Source organism: Geotrypetes seraphini, chromosome 6, assembly GCF_902459505.1.
Source record: "Geotrypetes seraphini chromosome 6, aGeoSer1.1, whole genome shotgun sequence".
Taxonomy (NCBI): Eukaryota; Metazoa; Chordata; class Amphibia; order Gymnophiona; family Dermophiidae; genus Geotrypetes; species Geotrypetes seraphini.
This window is the reverse complement of record NC_047089.1, coordinates 254,883,046-254,900,440: the sequence shown is the minus strand read 5'-3', so window position 1 is coordinate 254,900,440 and position 17,395 is coordinate 254,883,046. Positions and strand designations below refer to the sequence as shown.

Below are 17,395 nucleotides of genomic sequence, written 5' to 3'. Positions count from 1 at the left end.
TTTCCACGTTACATTTACAGAACACATTTGGTATTATTTGTAATAATGCCAAAACACATTCATGGGCCTGCCATGAATGAATCAATCCTTTGATTCACAGTCAAAGTGTGTGCCAGATTTGTATTTTACAAAATCCAAAATTAGACTGAAAATATTTAGTTGGTGTATAGCTCTAGGAATGAAGGGGTGGGGGTGGGGGGCGGTTTTGGTGCAGACAGAGAATAGTGTGTATGGGTGGGAGAGGAAACCACATTTAATTTCCACGTTCACTTCTGATGACTCAATTCAGATTATAGCCGGTAGCTCTTCATTTCTGGGAATGGAAATAGACTACCCTTGTGTTTATCATCCTTCACTTCAAACTTTTATTCTACAGATTCATTTCAAATAATACAACTGAATGCGCTTGAAGTTCTCGTAATGGTTAGAGGCAAGGTTGAACCATTATCTATAGTCTTACCAAAACCTTTTTCATGCTGATACAGAATCTTGCTTCCATTTAAGCTTATTAATAAAAATCTCTTCTTTAATAAAAGTATAATGTGCTTTAATCAATGCTATCGGTGTATTTTCTGCCTAAAAGGTGGTGGTTCTTTAAATCCGTGCAAGTGGGGGCAGCTGAGTGGTCAAGAAAGCCCATTGTTCCCTCACCCCAATTGACCACATTTGAACATCAATTGATACCTACAAGGTCTGACAATTAAGTTTATGAACTCATCCTAGAAAAAGTGCTTCATATTAGAGAATGACACGGTGACAAAATTCATCACCGTTCCCGTCCCCGCAGATAACCGCGGGAAATAATCCCATGTCATTTTCTAGTGTCTATTTCAACCTCAGTCCTTCTACACCAGCATTCTTCAGAGCAAAGCTTGCGGGTCAGTGGTTGTGGCCATTCATACTCTGATTCTTATGTGAGCCAAGGATAATGAAGCCATTGTGACATCACTGATGTGATTGGCTCTTAGGCACTGGTGGAATGAGGCATTATGACATCACAATATCTGCTCTGGATACCAGAGACTGTCATTCTTCAGTGTCTATCTCAACCTCAGTCCTTCTACACCAGCATTCTTCAAAGCAAAGCTTGAGGGTCAGTGGTTGTGGCCATTCATACTCTGATTCTTATGTGAGCCAAGGATAATGAAGCCATTGTGACATCACTGATGTGATTGGCTCTTAGGCACTGGTGGAATGAGGCATTATGACATCACAATATCTGCTCTGGATACCAGAGACTGTCATTCTTCAGTGTCTATTTAAACCTCAGTCCTTCTACACCAGCATTCTTCAGAGCAAAGCTTGCGGGTCAGTGGTTGTGGCCATTCATACTCTGATTCTTCCCTCTCTCCTTAAAGAATGACATGAAGATGGTTTGACGGTGATGAATTTTGTCACCGTGTCATTCTCTACTTCATATCTAATTGCTGAATATCATTATGGTCACCTTCAAAGTACTTCCCTTGAGATGTTATGCACCGATGCCAGCGCCTAACCCACCTTTCAAAGCAATTTTGGAAATCTTTTTTTGGAATGCCCGTCAGAGCTGTTGATGTTTTGCTCTTGATGTCCTGAATGTCATCAAAATGTCTTCCTTTCAATATTTCCTTTACCGTTGGGTAAAGAAAAAAGTCATTGAGGGGCCAGATCAGGTGAGTAGAGAGGGAGTTGCAATAAAGTTATTTGTTCACTGGCTAAAAACTCCCTCACAGACAGCCACGACGGACCATTTTTGGACACACGTTTCTCCTGCCAAGATTTTCAATTAAGATTTTCCTGTTTCTCTACTGATGTCTACTTGGCCTGCTATGTTTCTTCTCACAGTCATAGAAACATAGAAATAGACGGCAGATAAGGGCCACGGCCCATCTAGTCTGCCCACCCCAATGACCCTCCCCTACCTTTCTCTGTGAATAGATCCCACGTGTCTATCCCATTTGGCCTTAAAATCAGGCAAGCTGCTGGCCTCAATCACCTGAAGTGGAAGACTATTCCAGCGATCAACCACCCTTTCAGTGAAAAAGAATTTCCTGGTGTCACCTCGCAGTTTCCTGCCCCTGATTTTTCACGGATGCCCTCTTGTTGTCGTGGGACCCTTGAAAAAGAAGATATCTTCTTCCGCCTCGATGCGGCCCGTGAGATACTTGAACGTCTCGATCATGTCTCCCCTCTCTCTGCGCTCCTCGAGCGAGTATAGCTTTAATTTATCTAACCGTTCTTCGTACGGGAGATCCTTGAGTCCCGAGACCATCCGGGTGGCCATTCTCTGCACCGACTCCAGTCTCAGCACATCCTTGCGGTAATGCGGCTTCCAGAATTGCACACAGTATTCCAGGTGGGGGCCACACCATGGATCTATACAACGGCATAATGACTTCCGCCTTACGGCTGACGAAACCCCTTCGTATGCAGCCCATGATTTGTCTTGCCTTGGACGAAGCTTGCTCCACTTGATTGGCAGTCAACCAACAATTTTGATGCACAATTCGACAAATTTTTGCAATATTTTCATCAATTGTGCTTATTACTGGCCACCCTGACCTTTCTTCATTACTGACGCTTTCTCTCCCCTCAGAAAAATGTTTCATCCTTTTGTACAGTTTGTTTTTTCTTTTTTTCTCTACCGTTCTCCCAGAGGAGCTCAGAACGGTTTACATGAATTTATTCAGGGACTCAAGCATTTTTCCCTGTCTGTCCTAGTGCCCTCACAATCTATCTAATGCACCTGGGGCAAGGGGGGGATTAAGTAAGCTTAAGGAGAGGTAACGGTGTCGCTGTTCCAACGCTTATCTAGATGGCTCAACCAGCGAGTCCACACACTCACTGTGAAGCCGCACGCCATTACAGGATGCGTCCGTGTGCATTAAAGAGTGCACGAAAATTATATCAAATATAATGCAAATTAACTTGCTTAAAGAGCAATTTAGTGAGAAAAGTATTTCAGCATTTACAAAGTGTGGCACACCGGGGCGGTCGCAGCCTCCTCCGCATAAAGCATTGTAAAGTTTGCAAAAAGCACTTAGCTTGTTTTTCCAGAAGGTTCAGCGCTCTGGTAATCCAACCAGGTCTACTATTTCACAGAGTAACTTCAATTACCAGAGCCCTGAACCTTCTGGAAAAACAAGCTAAGTGCTTTTTGCAAACTTTACAATGCTTTATGCGGAGGAGGCTGTGACCGCCCCGGTGTGCCACACTTTTTAAATGCTGAAATACTTTTCTCACTAAATTGCTCTTTAAGCAAGTTAATTTGCATTATATTTGATATAATTTCCGTGCACTCTTTAATGCACACGGACGTATCCTGTAATGGCGTGCGGCTTCACAGTGAGTGTGTGGACTCGCTGGTTGAGCCATCTAGATAAGCGTTGGAACGGTGACACCGTTGCCGTCTCCTTAAGCTTACTTCCTCACACTGAGGATACGTTTCATTTCCATAAATTATTTATTTTTGATCAAGGGGGGGCTATTTAGCGATATGTGTGTGTTTGCTCTGGGGTGATCTATTGGCTGGGCTGCTTTTACCAGTGACTTTAAGTAATGTTGCATCTAGCCACGTTCCCAAGATTTTCAGTTGTTTATGTCTCCCAAGTTGCATACTGTCTACCGCTGCAGATTGGGGCCACATTGGAGCCTCGTTTCATCCAATCAACAAGAATTGTGGCTAATGCCGCCTATCACGAAACGTAGGAATATGCAATGTAGAGCAGATGCCTAAGTTAATTTGAGAATCGCGCTTAACGGTGCCTAAGGTCATCTCCACCCCTAACCACGCCTACTTTGACCACAGATGCCATTAGGCGGCTTCGTGTAGGTGCAATGATAACGCCTACTTTTTTTTAATGAGTTTTTTGTTAATTACCGTGCCAATTAAAGCCAACTAGACCAATTAAGTTAGGCAGCCTTGGGGCACATGCAGCCACCTAACTCAGTGGTCCCCAATCCCTGTAGGACCCCCAGGCCAGTCGAGGTTTCAGGATAGCCCTAATGAATACGCATGGAGCAGATTTGCATGCTTGGCACCTCCATTATATTCAGATAGCTCTCATGCATATTCATTAGGGCTATCCTGAAACCCCGACCGGCCTGGGGGGTCCTCCAGTACAGGGTTGGGAACCACTGACCTAACTTACAGAGCTATTTACAGAATCTGGCCCTCAGTGGCAGTTTGAAAATTGACCTCCTTTGAGCTAATTTTCAAAAAACGATTAGAGCGCCAAACTATCTCGACCAGTTACACGAGGCTAATTTTCCAGGCAAACCCATATACAATTGGCAAGAACTGGGCCCCTCAGATTTACTGCCTAAACTTCAGCTCCGGTAACATCAATTCCATCTCCCCCAAATCTCTGATCTTTCTACCTCACACACAACATATTTATTTTAAAATGTATTTACCGCATTAAAAACTATGCAGTTTACACAAAATTACATGCATACATATTAAAAATGCTGAAACATGTTTCGACAGAACAAACACAATAAAACATTAACTAACAATATCATTATTAAAACCTTTTTTCAAATTCATCCAACAAGATGGAAAGACAAAATCCCATAAAAACATTTACAGGACGGTAAGGCTTCAAAAAGGCATTAAGGAAACAAACACACCCTTTGATCTGAAAATTTAGCATTTTTAGAACATCTCCAAACACTACATAGGTGCAGATCGGTGCCTAAAATAATTGGCTAAATTAGTGAAAAAGGCCTTAAGAAGCACGAAGGGCCAGATTCTACAAACCGTTCCTAATTTACAAAAACGCACATAAGGTTTTTAGCGATGACTGGAGCACTGATTGCTCTGCGTTGCTCTGATGGTCACAGAGATCCTATGAGTGTCGGAGCAGCACAGAGCACTCTGCATGCCATTCGGCGCTAAAAACATCTTCCATGGTTTTGTAAGGTGGGGGGTGGGGTAATTGGCAAAATAACCTTAATAGCCTCAATAATTAGGAAAAAAAAAAGGAATTCTGCAATAGACACCTATCCGATTATACAAAAGATAGGCGTCTATCTCATGGAACTTAGTAGCGCCTAACGCCTAAGTGGGCATTTCTATGGGTGAAGCGTCACTTAGGCACCGTTAAGCGCAATTATCCGAACACGTAGGCATCTGAAATGCAGGCCTTTAACAGCCTCAACTATATTTCCAGTGTCTAACGAGGTGCAATTCTGTAAACGGAGCCTAAGCACGATTGACACGTGGCCAGCGCCGTTTTTCTAGGCGCCGATTACAGAATCCGGGTGCAAACTGGCACGAATGACTGCTTCTGCACAGGTCGGTGATCCGCGTCCGTTCTGTAACCTGCGCGCCCAAATCACCTGGTACATTACTGCAAAGGGGACATCGTCAAGGGTGTTCCCAGGATTTAGGCGCGGAGTTATAGAATACTACCATTTCCCTGCCTAACCAACAGTATTTTAGGCGTGAGCATTTTCACCAGCCTTTGAAAGGCGTACAACCTCGCCCCAGGCGCCGTCTTTATGGGAAGGCGCTGGAGCTGGTGCCTCTCCTCTTCTCAGCTGCGTACCTCTTTAAGGGTTTGCCGGCATGAGCAGCATCATCCACTTGCTACTCACTCTGATGTCACTTCCAGGTCGTGGGACCAGGATGTGACATCAGAAAGGAGCCGTGGCCAGCGAGAGCCGCAAGTGGAAGTCGCTGCTCGTACCAGCGAACATTTCAAGAGGTATGCAAGAGTGGGGGTGGGGCGCCCAGCACGGTGGATAAGAGTGGGAGGGTGCATGGCCTCCACTCCCGGGAGCCAACCTCTCTCGCTACGCCAGTGGTGCATGAGTCTGTATGTTGTAATGGTCATGTTATCCCACCTCTTCCTTCTCTCTGCCAGCTGTCTGCAGACCTCCTGCCAGCGAGAGTTCAGACTGGCCAGTTTTTCCTTCAGGACCTTGGCATCAGCGGCCGAGCACTGCTCACTGATTTCTTGGCCTGTTACATTCAGTGTTCTGATGACAGCTTCCTGCCGTCCAACGCCATCCTGAAGTTCCTGCAACAAATCCAAATACAGGGCAGAATGAAGTCAAGCAAGGCCGAATGAAGTTTGACAGTCAAATCCTGCAGAAGGGGGAAACTCAGTACGCAAGAATGTTCTCCAAAACAGAAGTGTGTCTCTGTGTTGACAACGGCAGGCATCATTTAACATCTGTAAGACTTTTACCTGCCACATGTCCTGCCTTCTCACTTACTTCAAGCCAATTGGAGCATTTTACAATGGCATAGCAAAACAGATCAGTTAGCAGGCTGAACAGACTGACCAGGGAAAGATGAATTCATTAGCATATATAGAAACATGATGGCAGATAAAGGTCAAATGACCCATTCAGAGCATTCACTATCTCCTCCTCTCTCTATTGGCTAAGGCTCTTAACATTTGCATCTCCTCGTCCTATTGGCTAAGGCTGTTTACACTTGCATTGTGATGTCATAGAACTTTATGGTTATAGAAACATGATGGCAGATAAAGGTCAAATGACCCATTCAGAGCATTCACTATCTCCTCCTCTCTCTATTGGCTAAGGCTCTTAACATTTGCATCTCCTCGTCCTATTGGCTAAGGCTGTTTACACTTGCATTGTGATGTCATAGAACTTTATGGTTATAGAAACATGATGGCAGATAAAGGTCAAATGGCCCATTCAGAGCATCCACTCTCTCCTCCTCTCCCTATTGGCTAAGGCTCTTAACATTTGCATCTCCTCTTCCTATTGGCTAAGGCTCTTTACCCCTGCATTGTGATGTCATAGAGCTTTATGGTTATAGGAACATAGAAACATGATGGCAGATAAAGGCCAAATGGCCCATCCTCGGCATCCACTATCTCCTCCTCTCCCTATTGGCTAAGGCTCTTAACATTTGCATCTCCTCTTCCTATTGGCTAAAGCTCTTTACACCTGCATTGTGATGTCATAGAGCTTTCTGGTTATAGAAACATTGTAACATGATGGCAGATAAAGGCCTAATGGCCTATCCAGTCTGCCCATCCGAAGTAACCATTATCTCTTTCTCTCTCTGAGAGATCCCACGTGCCTGTCCCAGGCTTTCTTGAATTCAGACACAGTCTCTGTCTCCACCACTTCTTCTGGGAGACTGTTCCACACATCTACCACTCTTTCCGTAAAAAAGTATTTCCTTAGATTACTCCAGAGCCTAACACCTCTTAACTTCATCCTATGCCCTCTCATTCCAGAGCTTCCTTTCAAATGAAAGAGACTCGACTCATTTGCATATACACCATGTAGGTATTTAAATGTCTCTATCTATCATATGTACCCTCTTCCGCCTTTCTTCTGTTCATCTCATTAGTTCACAAAAAAATCCTGGAGTCCTTGTATTAAAAGACATTAAGTCCTAGTACATGCAAATACATGCAGGAATGTGTAAGAGCATTTTGCCCGTCTGTACATGTTACCTCGTGTGTTACTAATGTTTTAAACATGTTTTGGGGAGGGGGCTTGTCAGGGGTGGAGAATGGATATGGAAGTGTTAACCAACTAGTATGTTATACTTAACATGTGCTGGTCTCATGTTAACTGTCTGAATTCAAGAAAGGGTTGGATAGACACATGGGATCTCTTAGGGAGAGGAGATAGTGGATGCTGCGGATGGGCCATTTGGTCTTTATCTGCCATCATGTTTCTCTAACCATAAAGCTCTATGACCTCACAATGCAGGTGTAAAGAGCCTTAGCCAATAGGAAGAGGAGATGCAAATGTTAAGAGCCTTAGCCAATAGGGAGAGGAGGAGATAGTGGATGCCGAGGATGGGCCATTTGGCCTTTATCTGCCATCATGTTTCTATGTTCCTATAACCATAAAGCTCTATGACATCACAATGCAGGGGTAAAGAGCCTTAGCCAATAGGAAGAGGAGATGCAAATGTTAAGAGCCTTAGCCAATAGGGAGAGGAGGAGAGAGTGGATGCTCTGAATGGGCCATTTGACCTTTATCTGCCATCATGTTTCTATAACCATAAAGTTCTATGACATCACAATGCAAGTGTAAACAGCCTTAGCCAATAGGACGAGGAGATGCAAATGTTAAGAGCCTTAGCCAATAGGGAGAGGAGGAGATAGTGAATGCTCTGAATGGGCCATTTGACCTTTATCTGCCATGTTTCTATGTTTCTCTACTTCACCACCCAAAATATATTCAGGAGACCTCACTGCCTTAGAGGTACATAGAAATAGTTTCCTACCATTAACGGCAAAAAGACCTCAGTTCTTTCCAGGGATAGTTGTCACCTGAAAAAACTCTGTTAGCTGTGCTCTGCCCTACAGCTACATAGGAAAAAACATTCTTGGTCTACAATTGGTAGGAAAGACTTATCTTCGATTGTGCTCTATCCTGTGGGCGTGATTCAAAATCTTAGCAGTCCACGTTATTCTCCCAGTGCCGCTGTCACTCTATTGCATAGAACTCCCGACAGACCCTGTTTCGTGATTTCTGCTGCATCAGGGGCATTTATTGAACAATCGAGTTGCCGCTTCAATGAAGATAAGTCTTTCCTACCAATTGTAGACCAAGAATGTTTTTTCCTATGTAGCTGTATGGCAGAGCACAGCTAACAGAGTTTTTTCAGGTGACAACTATCCCTGGAAAGAACTGAGGTCTTTTTGCCGTTAATGGTAGGAAACTATTTCTATGTACCTCTAAGGCAGTGAGGTCTCCTGAATATATTTTGGGTGGTGAAGTGAGTTATTTATATATTTAACTTGTATTTAGTTTTTTGTCTATGTTTCTCTATGGCCTCACAATTTATTTATTCATTCAGTTTTCTCTACTGTTCTCCCAGGGCAGCTCAGAACGGTTTACATGAATTTATTCAAGTACTCAAGCATTTTTCCCTGTCTGTCCTGGTGGTCTCACAATCGATCTAATGTACCTGGAGCAATGGGGCGATTAAGTGATTTGCCCAGGGTCACAAGGAGCAGCACAGGATTTGAACCCACAACCTCATGGTGCTGAGGCTGTAGCTTTAACCACTGAACCACTCTAGAAATCAAAATGTAGTAAAAGTGAGCCAAGTCTAGGACAATCAGGCCATTGTGACATCACTGATGAGGTTGGCTCTTATTGGTGGAATGAGGCATTGTGACATCACAGGATCAACTATGGTTACCAGAGGCAGACACTTTGGACACTATTTATTTATTCAATTTTCTATGTTGTTCTCCCAGGGGAGCTCAGAACGGTTTACATGAATATATTCAGGTACTCAAGCATTTTTTCTTGTCTGTCCTGGTGGGCTCATGTACCTGGAGCAATGGGGGGATTAAGTGACTTGTCCAGGGTCATAAGGAGCAGTGTGGATTTGAACCCACAACCTCAGGAGGCTGAGGCTGCAGCTTTAACCATTGTGGCACACTTGCCCCCTGGTTGAGATGGAGCTTTGGTTTGATGCAATATGGAAACTTTTATGTTCCAGGAAACTTTGGCGCTTAAAATCAAGCAACTTTTGGGAGGTCACACAGTGAAAGTTGTAGCATCTAAACCTGACTTCAGATATCTCTGTTTATGGATCATCAGAGACGACAAGTGTTCTCAGAGCTTAATCTCCTAAATCTTTAATTACTGAAATATATTAACTTTCCGTCCTAGCTTACTCAGTTGAAAATCAAAGTCTTGCACTTTTGTCCTTTTTCCCCTGGTCTGTGAAAAGCATAAGTTTAAGATCCAGGTAAGCCCGAATTGTTTTGGAAAGGAAAGATTAATGCCATCTGTTCTGGGAATTAAACTAATTTTCTCCGGAGTACAAAAATCAAATTCACCTTTCTGTCCTTATATATCAGTTTAACAAGCTTTTCTTCTTTCTGCAAGAGAGAACACACACTAAGGACAGCCTGCAGTAAATCCCTTCACCTTGCTCACTTTGCCACAAATAAACAGAGCAAAAGGCAAACCTGCTGCTACTGTATATTGGATGTCGAATATCTGCACTCTGTAACCTGAGGATGAAGAACATACAGAAAGGGGGGATGGAAAAAGGTGTGGGTAGTGGCATAGCGAGGATAGAAGGCATCCAAGGCGGTGGGTCCCCCCCTCCCTTCCCCCCCTCCCTTCCCCCTGTATCTCTTTAAATCTTCACCTGAGCGAGCAGTTTCTCTGGCCTGCCGCTTGCGCCGGTGCTGGCTTTCCCTCTAACGTCACTTCCTGGCCCTGTGACCCGGAAGTGAGTCCAAAACAAAACTACTTTGGCTCGGCCCAACATTAGATCATTTACCCACCTCCATCCCATTACCTTCTGGACCCACTCTTCAGCTTGAGTTTTCAAGCAAAGTCCTAGGCATCGTCATAGACTCCTCTCTCTCCTTCAATGATCACCTCAACTCTTTGATAAAAAAAATGCTTCTTTTGCCTTCATATGTTGAGGAAGGTGAGATCCTGCTTTCAACATTCTCACTTTACCATCCTCGTTCAATCTACTATCCTCTCTAGACTGGATTACTGCAATTCCATCTATATAAGCCTAACTAAGAAAAACCTCCATAGACTTCAGCTAATTCAGAACGCCGCGGCTAAGCTTATTTTCACAAAAGGCAAGTTCGATCATGTCTCCCCACTCCTCTCCAAGCTTCACTGGCTCCCAGTATACTCCAGAGTCCTCTTTAAATGTGCCTGCTTAGCCTTCAAGATCCTACATGGCGTCCTTCCTCCCGTTATCCCACTCTTTTGGAATTCCTCAAAACCACACTCCACCAGACCCTCCCAAAAACTGAAACTATCATTCCCCTCTATAAAAGGTATATCCCGCGCAGGAAAACTTGGAACATCTCTCCCCTTTAGAACCACAGAACTCTGGAACAACCTCTCATCCCCACTCAGAAATTCAAGCTCCTTCCAATCCTTCTGCAAACCCTTGAAAACTTGGCTCTTTGCAAAAATCTAATCACCTCCCATTCTCCAGTATTCTGTCCCTCTCTTTCCTCTTAGTCCCTCCCCTTTATCCCTTATTGTAGTTCCTTTCCTCTTAACTCTGTAAACCGTGCCGAGCTCTGCGCTTGCGGAGATGGCGCGGTATACAAACCTAAGGTTTAGTTTAGTTTAGTTTAGAAGGGAGCCAGGCCGTCACAAGCAACAGGCCGGAAAAGTTGCTCACACTGGCGAAGATTTTAAGAGGTGGGGGTGGGGAAGGGAGTGCACAAGGGCGGCGTGTGGGGGCGGAAAGGTGCCGGCACCCTCACCAAGAAGGCACCTGGAGCGGTTTTGCCCCACATTACTACGCCACTGCCTGTGGGTACCATAAAGATAAATACTGTCACTTACTCTACCTCAAGCCACTAGTCAAGCCAATTCTCCATCTACTCAGATGCCGTACAACTATTCATACCCAATGAACCTGATTTTCCCACCTCTCTGAATACCTAGTCTATCATCAGTTCAAGAATGAGCTAAAAACAATATTTGCCTGAACTCTTGTAAACCCGAGCTTCTTTGGGTCCTTAACACAAGTGGGCACATAGAAATCATAATTTCTTTTGGGAAATATGAACTCCCCCCTCCCCCCCAACTAGATTCAACTCTTTTTTTTTTTTTTAATTCTTTATTCATTTTCAAACTTACAATAAGTGTGATAAAATGTCCAAACAAATTAACAATATCTATGTCACTTAATCATCAATGGTAACAGTGATAAATACTTAACTCCTACCCTTCCCCCCTTACCTATCAAATAATCAATACTTATACAATACATAACTATAAAATTCACCCCCCCCCCCACCTTCCCTCACAATTAAACTTGTAAATTTAAGGGAAAAGAAAATTTCATCTAATCAGTACAATACTTTTTTAATGGCTCCCAAACATCTTGAAATTTCTTGAAACTATCCCGCTGTATTGCCAGAAATCTCTCCATTTTATATATATGACATAAGGAATTCCACCAAAAATTATAATTTAATCTACTCCAGTTTTTCCAATTATAAGTAATTTGTTGAATGGCAACCCCAGTCATTATGAGTAATAATTTGTTATTGTTTGTAAAAATCTGACTTTTTGCTCTCATTGCCATTCCAAATAGCACAGCATCATATGATAATGCCACTGGGTTGTCTAATAAACAATTAATTTGGTCCCAAATTAATTTCCAGAAATTCATAATAAATGATCTAAAGTCCCTGCTTCGAGATGACTTAGAGCTATCCAATTTTTGTAACCGAACAGGGGTCCATAACGCTCTATGTAACAAAAAAACCCCCCCACATGTTTGTGTCATAGATGCTGACACTGTACATCGCATCCTCCGAGACCAAATTCGTGGCCATTGAGACGCAGTGATTTGATGCTTAATCTCAATGCTCCAAATGTCTCTAAGACCAGTGTTTAATTTCTTTTTAATAAGTCCATTTAATAATTTATACCACTGGGCGGCCTGGGTGACCCAAGAAGTCTGCCTGAAAACATAGGAACTCCATACTATAACGATTATTGAGGTTTGGGAACCCCGCCTGAATGGCATGCTTCAGCTGCAACCATCTAAAACTTTCAGATCTATCAATGCATATTCATGGGGGAAATCCTGAAAACCCGACTGGATTGCGGCCCTCAAGGAGGGACTTTGAGATCCCTGCCATAGAGTAATTATAGGGTTAACCTGTGGAAGAAAAACGGCGTACAGCTACTCCCATTGGGTCCATCATATATGTGGAGAAACAGTTGTCATAGCAACAACCATTTAACTCTACAAAGCCAATCGCAGGTAGGCCAGGCATCCTCAGGAGGGTGGAGATTATTTCTTGGTAGGTACATCTTAGCTGGGGAGAGCAAAATTGAATAAAATCACCTAACGAAGGCTTTAGAAACACAAGTTCATGTGGTTGTTTTTTGCACGGAACTTGCCATTAATATTGCATTTCAGGTCTGCAATTATTTCCTCTACCATAATCTCCCCAACCCAGTATTGTCTTGTCTAAATAAGATTGTAAGCTCTTCTGAGCAGGGACTGCCTATTAGTATGTTAAAATGTACAGCGCTTCTCACACCCCTATCATCCAGACCAGACCACCAGCCATAGTACATTTTCTGTGAAACCAATCACACAAATGTCAAACCAGACACCACAAGCCACACAACATCCACCCAGCAGACACATCACAGCTACCGCATTCACTCTACACAAACAAACCCCCCCTGGAAACACCCCCCCCAACCCCACCCGTTGTTTGTGCCTCCTTGTCTGGACCATTTACCATTTTCAATAAAAATATATTTTTAAAAATGTACAACGCTGCGTACGCCTTTTGAGCACTCAGGGTTCGGTGCTGGGGCCAATCCTGTTCAATATGTATGTGAGTGACATTACTGAAGGGTTAGAAGGAAAAGTGTGCCTTTTTGCAGATGATACCAAGATTTGTAACAGAGTAGACACCGAAGAGGGAGTGGAGAATATGAAAAAGATCTGCAAAAGTTAGAGGAATGGTCTAATGCCTGGCAACTAAAATTCAATGCAAAGAAATGCAGAGTAATGCATTTGGGGATTAATAATAGGAAGGAACCGTATATGCTGGGAGGAGAGAAGCTGATATGCACGGACGGGGAGAAGGACCTTGGGGCGAAAAAACAGTGTGACAAAGCAGTGGCTGCTGCCAGAAGGATGCTGGGCTGTATAAAGAGAGGCGTAGTCAGTAGAAGGAAGAAGGTGTTGATGCCCTTGTACAGGTCATTGGTAAGTCTCCACTTGGAGTATTGTGTTCAGTTTTGGAGACCGTATCTGGCGAAAGACATAAGAAGACTTGAGGCGGTCCAGAGGAGGGCGACGAAAATGATAGGAGGCTTGCGCCAGAAGACGTATGAGGAGAGACTGGAAGCCCTGAATATGTATACCCTAGAGGAAAGGAGAGACAGGGGAGATATGATTCAGACGTTCAAATACTTGAAGGGTATTAACGTAGAATAAAATCTTTTCCAGAGAAAGGAAAATGGTAAAACCAGAGGACATAATTGGAGGTTGGGGGTGGTAGATTCAGGGGCAATGTTAGGAAATTCTACTTTACGGAGAGGGTGGTGGATGCCTGAAATGCGCTCCCGAGAGAGGTGGTGGAGAGTAAAACTGTGACTGAGTTCAAAGAAGCGTGGGATGAACACAGAGGATCTAGAATCAGAAAATAATATTAAAGATTGAACTAAGGCCAGTTACTGGGCAGACTTGTACGGTCTGTGTCTGTGTATGGCCGTTTGGAGGAAGATGGGCAGGGGAGGGCTTCAATGGCTGGGAGGGTGTAGATGGGCTGGAGTAGGTTTTAACAGAGATTTTGGCAGTTGGAACCCAAGCACAGTACCGGGTAAAGCTTTGGATTCTTGCCCAGAAATAGCTAAGAAGAAAAAATTAAAATTGAATCAGGTTGGGCAGACTGGATGGCCCATTCAGGTCTTTATCTGCCGTCATCTACTATGTTACTATGTATGTTACTATAGAAATATGAAATTAGTAGTACACTTCTCCCTCCGTATTTGCAGTTCGCGGTTTTTCGCATACTGACTCTGCCTACAAAATTACATCATGATTAAGGTTCCTTTTCTTTGACTGTACCGATAAAAAAGTTTAGCTTACCAACATTCACTCTGAAAATCGTTGCTTCCAGGCTTTCTCCCACAAAATCGATCATTCAAATCTTTCACCCTGAAAAACGCTGGGGATCTTTGGGAATCACATGGTAAAAGCCCTACATAGTGGCTGTTTCAATAGTAAAAACTCTGGCTTTTTCCAAAAACCGCAAACACAGAAAAAGTTATTCGTGGTTTTTTCATATTCGCGGCTAAGTTCCGCCCGCATCCACTGCGAATACGAAGGGAGAAGCGTCGTACAATTCAAACTCCTCACTCACTCAGCTGCCCCTCACTATCTCTCTTCACTTATCTCTATCTATAACTCCCCCCCCCCCCCCGTGAGCTCTGCTCAGCCATTATGTCCCTCCTATCTGTGCCCTTCTCTCCAGCTGCCAACTCCACACTCCCTCCCTTCTGCCTTGCTGTGCCATATGCTTGGAACAAGCTGCCCAAAACCCTATGGCAGGCTCCGTGTCTGAAAGTTAAAAGCCCACCTCCTTGAGAGTGCTTTTGACTCCTAACTCCTCTCACCTTGGGTTCTGCATCCCCAACCCTCTATGTCATGCCTGTCTGTCCAAGTTAGATTGTAAGCTCTTCAGAGCAGGGACTGTCTATAATGTCAGCCCACTTCTTTGAGAGTGCTTTCGACTCCTAAGTCCTCTCACCTTGGGTTCTGCATCCCCCAACCCTCTATGTCATGCCTGTCTGTCCAAGTTAGATTGTAAGCTCTTCAGAGCAGGGACTGTCTATAATGTCAGCCCACTTCTTTGAGAGTGCTTTTGACTCTTCTCACCATGGGTTCTGCATCCCCCAACCCTCTATGTCACATCTGTATGTAGAAGTTAGATTGTAAGCTCTTCAGAGCAGGGACTGTCTATAAATGTCAGCCCACCTCTTTGAGAGTGCTTTCGACTCCTAACTCCTCTCACCTTGGGTTCTGCATCCCCAGTCCTATATGTCGTGTCTGTCTGTCCAAGTTAGATTGTAAGCTCTTCAGAGCAGGGACCATCTATAAATGTCAGCCCACCTCTTTGAGAGAGCTTTCGACTCCTAACTCCTCTCACCTTGGGTTCTGCATCCCCTATCCTCAATGTCATGTCTGTCTGTCCAAGTTAGATTGTAAGCTCTTCTGAGCAGGGACTGTCTATCAATGCCAAAATGTACAGTGCTGCGTACGCCTTTCAACGCTATATAAGTGATAAATATTAGTAGTGACGTTTTAAACAAAAAGAATAATATATACTCTGTCAATTTAATGCAACATTTACCTAATGGCCCTTTACAATAAATTCCTGTTAATACTACATAACACCTTCGCGTCAGTGCTGAATCAGTTCATTATCATCACTGCTATGCCACTGAATTGCAAATGGCTTTATAATGAGGCAGGTTTAATATTTCGGGAAATGTGCTCTTGCTCAGGACAGTGTCCTTTCACAAGTCACTCTCATTCCCAGACACCATCTGACATTTAAGCAAAAAGTTACGGCAGCGCCATTTCGTGGAACATAAGCGGCAAGAGAATCGTGGCAAAGCCAATTAGAGAAATGGGGCTCTGACGCAGACGGCGAAACACGCGTGTCGGTTTCAGGCTTTTATGAAAATCTGATTCTGTCACTTATCAGGTTTCGAAGCGCGTTTACAATTAAATGTAAAAATAAAAACGCCAATAACAATAGAAATAATTACAAAAGACAGATAAAAGAACATTATTTAAATGGCGTACTTGACAATATACAGTGTAGACAGGACGGACATGAAACGGTTGGCTAAATTACTTATTTCAACATACACATCGGGGGGGGAGGGGGTACGTTTTGGAATTGAATTAGGAGGTATGTTTAGGTTGTTTACAGGTATTTATTTATTAATTGATGGATGGGTGGGGGAAATAATTTTTTGTTATTAATTCTTGTAAGTTCATTGTGCTTTAATTTTAATATTCTATGCAAATGTACTAATTATTGTGCACAACTGTAGTTTTAAAAATGAATACAGAATTAAAAAAAAAAAAGATATAATATAAGACAATAAGAGGAACAAGATATATGTGAAAAGACAGCATGGAGTGAAGAAGCTTGCGGCTGAATGAGTGACATCGGGTGAGGTTTTTCCCGTTACCTTGCCGCTTCAGAGTGCTCTATGCTCCTTCTATAAAGCTTCATACTATAAGTGTTCTTTAAATGAAGAAGCTTTAGTGATTGAGTTAATGCAGCCGGAAGGTCTGCATACATAAGAACATAAGAACTGCCATCTCTGGATCAGACCTTAGGTCCATCTAGTCTGGTGATCCGCTCACGCGGAGGCCCAGCCAGGTGTAACCTGGCGAAAAAAAGGTTAGTCACCCGTATCCTTCTATGCATCTTTCGAGAAGTGTAAAGTATTGCATGTAGGAAGCAGAAACCCGAGGTACAATTACACGATGGGAGGGATATTACTGATTAAGAGTACCCAAGAAAGGGACTTGGGGGTAATGGTGGACATGACAATGAAGCCGACGGCACAGTGCGCAGCGGCCGCTAAGAAAGCAAATAGAATGCTAGGTATAATCAAGAAGGGTATTACAACCAGGACAAAAGAAGTTATCCTGCCGTTGTATCGGGCGATGGTGGACCCGCATCTGGAGTACTGCGTCCAATATTGGTCGCCGTACCTTAACAAGGATATGGCGTTACTCGAGAGGGTTCAGAGGAGAGCGACGCGTCTGATAAAGGGGATGGAAAACCTTTCATACGCTGAGAGATTGGAGAAACTGGGTCTCTTTTCCCTGGAGAAGAGGAGACTTAGAGGGGATATGATAGAGACTTACAAGATCATGAAGGGCATAGAGAGA

General features: G+C 43.6%; 1 protein-coding gene across 12 annotated transcripts in view; it reads right to left on the bottom strand.

Annotated features, from left to right (window-relative positions):
- The window catches only part of DMD (dystrophin), a 2,510,493-nt gene that overhangs the window by 749,198 nt on the left and 1,743,900 nt on the right, over window positions 1–17,395 (bottom strand). For all 12 annotated transcript variants that reach the window (XM_033949686.1, XM_033949693.1, XM_033949692.1 and 9 more), the window contains one exon: window positions 5,830–6,005. In XM_033949686.1, coding sequence (XP_033805577.1) covers window positions 5,830–6,005 — 176 coding nt within the window. The remainder of the gene's footprint in view (window positions 1–5,829; window positions 6,006–17,395) is intronic.